Raw genomic sequence first — 7,224 nt, 5'->3', positions numbered from 1 at the left:
GATGCATGTGGCAGGGTTGCATGTCCTGCCACCCCTGCTCTGGCCTTTTTGCTCCATTTCTAACTTGTTCGGAGTGTCTTAGGGAGTGTGTTAGAGAGAGGGGAGGTGAGTCAGTGTCTGTCTGGGTTGTATAAAACCTGCAGTGAAAGCTACCCCACCCCCCCTAGGCAGTGGTGTTAGGGCTTTCCTTTGTGTTAGTGCTTCTTGTGAGGAATTTCCTGCGCCTTGCAAAGCTAAAAAAAAAGTGTCAGGGCGGTGATCTGCTATTTTTTATATTTTTTCCCACGACTTTCAAAGAATAGGATAGTCTATTGCACGTATTGTCACTTGAATTGTTCTACCCGAAGATGTATCTAGCTTAATTTTGATGCTTATTGCATTTGAACAGATACCTGGAAACATGGCTACTGAACATGTTAATGGGAATGGTACTGAAGAGCCCATGGATACTTCTGCTGCAGTTACCCATTCTGAGCATTTCCAGACATTGCTTGATGCTGGTTTACCACAGAAAGTTGCTGAAAAACTAGATGAAATTTACGTTGCAGGTAAGATCTAAGACTTGCAAAACTACACGTACAATATTTTATTGGATTCTGCTGTCTTTGGGCTAAAATGGCAACTTTTTGTTATTTCCAAAATCTGGGAACTGCAGTCTTACCAAAATCTGGATGTTTTAGACTCAGTACTTCATTTTATTGTAGTATCTTTCAGAGGAAAGTCCCAGGCTACTTGGGCTGACGGGTGGGAAGAAGTATGCAGGGGACCAGAGCAACAGCTGGAATAGGCAACAGATGATTTTTAGGAGGAGCAGGTGATGTGGTCTTTGTGCATTTTTTGCGGTAATTGTAGGTAACAGTAAGAAACTAAAGCCTTGGTATGCATCTTCGTGTATAAGTGATACTTCCTGACATGGTGTTTGGGTTTATGGATGTAGAAGTTATGGTGTTGGTTTTTTCAGATGTGGTAATAGCCAGTGTTTTTAAGGCTTGGTTTTGGAGTGTGATGGCCTTTTTTAGTGCTGCAGTTTATTTGTATTTATAGTCTTCTAAAAGCGTACCAAGATACCATTGCTAAGCAAGCTAAGTCAGGCTTTGGTAGGTTTTGATAGACTCCTCTGAATTCAGATTCAGGATATTGAAATTAAACTTGGCCCATGTAACATCTGGGTTTCACAGAAGTCAAGTGAACACATAAATGTAGTAACTTTTACTCTGAGTCTTATCTCTTTTTAGTTTTAATTAAATGCTTATATATCCTTAAATATTTAACTTCAAAGGAACTATATTGTTTTTTATGCATAGTAACTTACTTTAATCAGTAATTGATTTAGAGGTCATGGGAATGTGTTAGGGATGCTACATTAGGTTTTACAAAGATTACTGACCAAATATAATTAGTAAATTTTTTCTTTTCTCTAGGCCTAGTTGCACATAGTGATCTAGATGAAAGAGCTATTGAAGCTTTAAAGGAATTCAATGAAGAAGGTGCACTGGCAGTGCTTCAGCAGTTTAAAGACAGTGATCTCTCACACGTTCAGGTAACATTTAGCAGTTTACAGTATAATTGTTGAGGGATAAACTGTTAGTTGTCTGGGAAGAGGTCTGAGTCTCTTCAGTGATCATATGTGATATGTAAAGTGAACACTGTATTAGTTCAAGGTAGAAGGAGATTCTGGCTTGTCATGTTTTTGGAACTGAAGATTGTATCTTTTGCAGAACAAAAGTGCCTTTTTATGTGGAGTCATGAAGACATACAGGCAGAGGGAAAAACAGGGGACCAAGGTGGCAGATTCTAGCAAAGGACCAGATGAGGCAAAAATTAAGGTATGTCAGTAAAAATTAAAGCTATGAGGTCTACCTGTTGTTTGTTTTTCTGAGTTGTTGTGATAGTTATGTTGGTTGTTTTTGAGCTGTGTTTTTTTTTAAAAAGATTATTAGAGTATTTGTCGTATTTGTCATTGTTGAAAGCTGTCACTTGAAATTTTGTCTTGCACTTCTTCCTTTTCAAGTAGAAAGTTAATATATTGCTGGAACTGAACATATAACAGTGAAAAAGGTTTCACAGTTTGCTCTATGTGTTATTGAGACAGTTACTCTATTTTGCAGTAAAAAGTTTGTGCATACTTGTCAGCATAGTTACTCAACTTCAAAATGCTTAAGTTCAGCTATTGCTGATTGTTTTTTGTGTTCTGTTTTTTTGTTGTTGTTATTTCCACTCCACCCCCTTAGTTCAGATTTAGAGCAACTCCACAACAGAGAGGAGATACCACATGTCTGAAAAAACAGATTGTAATGGATTTAGGATTTAGCCCACTTCTTATGACATAATCACTCTGCTCATAAACTGTATCCCAAACTGTCTTAATGGGTAAATTATTTTTTTGACCACATCTGCTGCTAGCAAAAAACTCCTTTCTCAAGAGTTAGGCATATAATGATTTGTTTTAAAATACTGTGATTAGCAGCTTTACTAAAGCTTAATAGAAGGAAAACCATCTAAGCATTTTTAGGTGATGTCATGAAAAAACCCCAGAGAATCTTTCTTCTTTGACACTACACATATATAGTATAAAATGATTGTTACAAGTAACTGTGTACCCTATAGCTTCAGAAAATCCTTTTTTCTCTTTACTTTGAGGAGGTGCCATTAATTATAAATTTAAAACAAAACTGGTGCAGTTTTTGTCACTGCCACATAAAACAACAGTATTATGAGGACTTGGTTAATAACTTCAAGTAGTATGGCTTTTACTGCTGATGGCTCTAGCATTTAAAATAACTGCAATTTTGCTGTTGTAAAATTGCTAACTCTTGACTCTTTGGCTTGTTTAATATGCAGTTTCTTTGTGTGTAGAGTTGACTTGTCTTTGTACAAAATTATTATGAAAGACTTAATTTCAGAGGAATTTCTCATGTGTTTACATACTGAATGTCAGCTAACATTTTAAGTTGCTATTATGCCTGTAACTATATCTGACTATATATCTATAACTACATGTAGTGGTTCTAGTGAGGGTTAGTTGTCCTGGGCTCCTGTATAAATCCACGAGGAATTTGAAGGGGGGATAAGAGAAGGAAGTAGTACTATCACTTTGGTAGTTGGGTACCTGAAGCAGTCTGTACAGTGTTCCAGGGGTGTAAGCACTTAAACATGTGTTCTTTAACTTCACACTTATGAGTAATCTCATTAAGTGCAGGGAACTCTTCTGCATAAACGTCTGCAGGATTGGACATGCCAAAACAAGAAGTGGCTCAGACTAAGATCTTCCTAATTAAAGGGAAGCTCTGTTACTATTATATTACTTGGCTTTTTTTTTTTAAATGAAAATGAAGGAATTGGGGTGGAAAACTGGATGTGAATCTCTAATTTTCTAGCAGTGTTTCTTTACCTAATAGTTCTGTTAATTGTTTTGCAAGTTTCTTGTTGAAGTGGGACCTTCAAAGCAGTACAGTTTAAAAGGAATTAGAAGCATGTCTGTCTGTGAATGAAGTGCAGCTAAACTTGCTCAGTTTGTATGTGATTTTAAAATCTTAAGTTTTTGCTTGAAGGCACTGTTGGAGAGAACTGGCTACACTCTTGATGTGACTACTGGACAGAGGAAATATGGTGGACCTCCTCCAGAGTCTGTATATTCAGGACAGCAACCTTCTGTTGGTACAGAGGTAAGAAGGAGAAGATGTTTATGCAGATGTAGACTTACTCATTGGAAATACTTTTTATAAACAGAGCTTTGTATGTCTGTTGTAGATATTTGTGGGCAAGATTCCGAGAGACTTGTTTGAAGATGAACTTGTTCCGTTATTTGAAAAGGCCGGACCTATATGGGATCTCCGCTTAATGATGGATCCACTAACTGGTCTAAACAGAGGATATGCTTTTGTCACTTTTTGTACTAAAGAAGCAGCTCAGGAAGCTGTTAAACTGGTAAGTTTTCTTGAATTTTTTTCTTTTTTGATGAAGTGCATTCTGGCTCAGAAGCAGTTGTCCTCCTGGTCCTAGTGCTTAAATGCTTAAGGTAAAACTGTTATTGTTAGATTACTTCATAATTTCCACTAGGTGTTAAATTTATTTCCTCATTGCATATGAAGATTTTCTGACTGCATTAGGGACAGGGAAAAAAAAACTGATGGGCTGCTGTTTGGTCCAGTTAGATGAGCCTTTATTATTAATCAAAGTTGTATTAGCAGTAGTGACTTTTGAGCTGTCTGCATATGTATGCATTCTGGAGAGTGGTGGTGTTAGAGTTGCTGTGGTGCAAGGGCAGTGCTGGTCAGGGTGTCTCTGACTCCTGATGTGTTTCTGCACCAGCAGGGGGCCCGTGCTGGAAAAGTACTTCAAAGTCACAGAGTTTCATAAGATACTTCACATGGGGAAAAAAATGTCTCTTGAGCATTGAAGGTCTGTTCTGTTTGCTGCAGCTGACAGGAAAACATCATAAATCCTGCCAGTCTAAGGAGCATTCCCTCTGTTTTACACAGAGGTATGAAATAGTTTGATGTGATATACTCCTAATAAGCTTCTCAGGTTTTATCATTAAAGAAGAGGGTGGTGAGAAACACTACCCTGATCCTTGCATAGGGCATGTATTTTCCTGCCTAAGTTAAATTTGAATTTTTGAGCTGGTTACTGCTACACTGATATGGCCAAGATTAGTGTGTGTATGACTTGCTAGTGCTAATGATACACATTGTGAAGTGTACTGATCCTGTATTGCTATAGTAGGGTTAACTAAAAACCTTGGTTTGTGATGAGGTATAGCTTAAACTAAGTTACCTATTGACATATAAGTCAATTGGTGGAGACAAATCAAGCTGGGAATTTGTTTTGAGAAAGCCCACAAGTATCTGCAAAAGTGGAAGTACAAAACCAATGTGGTGTACGCTGATTAGCTTTTTAAATAAGACCAGTTGGTTGTTCCAGTGTGCAGTTAGATATACTGGGGATAACTGTGTCTTCTCCTTCTACTTTCATAGTCCACCTAGCTGTTCAGAGTGTGTGTGAACGCTTAAGAGTTAACTCTTTAAACTTAGCAGAACAGTGAAACAAAGCACTTAAGTTCTCAGAGGCACCTAGTAAATGAAAAAAATCAATTTTTCTCCATTAAGCTGGATTTTGCTTAAAGGTAGCATGCTCTGGAAAGTCATTCAAGTCATGTTCCCAGAAAAGTAACATCAGATCCTAGCCTCAGTCTTCCACTAAACGATACAAGGGAAGGAGCTGCTTGATGTCCCTTTATGTCTGATCTTTGATATGCAGGAAGAAAGCACACTATGTCCTGCTTGTGAGTTAAATAGCCGCTGAGCGTAATAGCTGAGAAGTGTTGCAGTTGATGGAGCAGTATTTCAACTTTCACGCTAGACTCTTAGAAAGTACTGTTACTCTTAAATTGGATTCTGTGATATGTGTCAGGTTTTTTTGGAGTGCTTTCAACCATAATTGACTGACTAGTTTGGTATGTAAGTTTCCCAAGTTATCTAGGAGTGGTTTGCAGGCGTATTAGCAAGTTGTGGCTGTTGAGTTCAGTTGAAAATTGTGGGTCTGTAACTTATACTAGTTACACATGCATGGGAGATGCTGCTGAAAGACTGTTTCAGAACACTGAACACTTAGTCCTAGCCATTTTCATAACCTTTTATTTTAACAGGTGGTGTTCTTTTTGATACTGCCTGTAATCTTCTCAGGTGTATGCAACTTCCCAGCTTTCTAGACTCCTTGGGATAATATTTCTTCTGTTATTTCCCATCTTTTTCCAAGAGGCTTTTTTTTTTCAGGACAATATAGAAAAAAAATGAGATTAAAAGTCTCTGCATTGCCTATAGGCTTTTGAGTGATAAGAGACAGCTATGTTTTTGTTAATACCAAACTACAGTAGAGAATTAACTGACCTATCTTCAGGCTCTTGGAGTTCATATAACATATTTTGCATACAATTCATGTTTGTGACTGCTGTATTTATCTTCCACAGTCTGCAGGTCAACTTAATGTAAAACTGAACTACAGTTTCTGGATACACTTAATGTTGGCGTGCTTTATTCTTTAACAAGAAATCTTGCAGTTTAAAAGGTTGAAGTCTTGCTTTTGTTTATGCATATGCATTTTTAAGCCACTTATAATTAATTACTCTTCGTATCTGTAATTCTTCTCAGTATCAGGCCACAGTATCACTCCATTTTTGTCTTAAGCAAAGACAGAACTATTTTGAAAACAACTAAGGAAATTCTCTCCTATTTTTGTGACTAGTATTTAATTCAGTGTGGTTAACTCTCTGCTAATTAAGTAGAAATGACATCTCAGATGTTCACACAAGCATTCACTGTCAAAGTATGACTTTTTTTATCTCACTTTTCCCCGTTAGCATGTTTACTTTACTTTATACTGTTTAAGAATTAAAACTCCAGTTGTGTTCTTTTGCACACATGTTCAGTTCTCCTTCCTATTTCATAAGATGTTGCTAGAGTTAGGTTTTTGAAAAGATTTCTGTGTGAATAAGGTTACTGTAGATATGTACAGAATAAAAACTTTTGAGGTGAACCTTATAGGAAAACGTACTGAAAACTATTGAAGCATTCAGTATATTTTTGACTAGAACAGGTGTAAGCTTGATCAGAATGGAACTACAGATGAATTAAGCAGTTTGCTAACTATGCATGGAGGTGCAGCTTGCCGTTTGCTCCTAGTAAACTAAAATTGGTAGTGAAAATTTAGGTTAATAAAGTGACAGGACAGACCTGCATATTTTGACTTGTTCATGAGTATGTTCTTATGTAAGTCAATGAGAAAAAACCCAAAACTATTACATTGTCTAGAGGGTGGCAATCTCTGCTACCGACTTCAGACACAGATTCCATGGTGACAGGAGGGGGAAGCAGTATGCTGACATAGCTGCTTTGGTAGCCTGACTGTTTTGGCACTTTACCCAGATCATGATATGAGCCTTTTTATGGCTAATCTGAGTTTGCAGATGGTATGCAAAGCATTTACCTAAAAATTACCAACTTGATGGTCAAGAACACCTAACTGAAAAATAGTTAGGTGAAAAATAGTGGTTAATACATTGGAGGATGAAAAAACTACTAGAAACTATCAGTGGAATTGCAAAATGGTAGAAAATATTAATTTTACTTTGTTAATTTTACTCTTATACAACATACTGAGTTGTATGACAGACTCTTGCATTAGATTAAATGTGTAGCCAAACTTCAGTGATAAGACTTCAGCAGG

General features: G+C 37.1%; 1 protein-coding gene across 3 annotated transcripts in view; it reads left to right on the top strand.

Moving 5' to 3' along the window:
- Positions 1 to 368: 368 nt before the first annotated feature.
- SYNCRIP (synaptotagmin binding cytoplasmic RNA interacting protein) overlaps positions 369 to 7,224 on the top strand; it is a 25,072-nt gene continuing 18,216 nt past the window's right edge. For all 3 annotated transcript variants that reach the window (XM_005421177.3, XM_005421176.2, XM_005421173.3), the window contains exons 1-5: positions 369 to 548; positions 1,422 to 1,540; positions 1,719 to 1,826; positions 3,552 to 3,665; positions 3,751 to 3,927. In XM_005421177.3, coding sequence (XP_005421234.1) covers positions 401 to 548; positions 1,422 to 1,540; positions 1,719 to 1,826; positions 3,552 to 3,665; positions 3,751 to 3,927 — 666 coding nt within the window. In that variant the 5' untranslated portion in view covers positions 369 to 400. The remainder of the gene's footprint in view (positions 549 to 1,421; positions 1,541 to 1,718; positions 1,827 to 3,551; positions 3,666 to 3,750; positions 3,928 to 7,224) is intronic.

This window comes from Geospiza fortis, unplaced genomic scaffold (assembly GCF_000277835.1).
Source record: "Geospiza fortis unplaced genomic scaffold, GeoFor_1.0 scaffold190, whole genome shotgun sequence".
Taxonomy (NCBI): domain Eukaryota; kingdom Metazoa; phylum Chordata; class Aves; order Passeriformes; family Thraupidae; genus Geospiza; species Geospiza fortis.
This window is presented reverse-complemented; position numbering and strand designations above follow the sequence as displayed.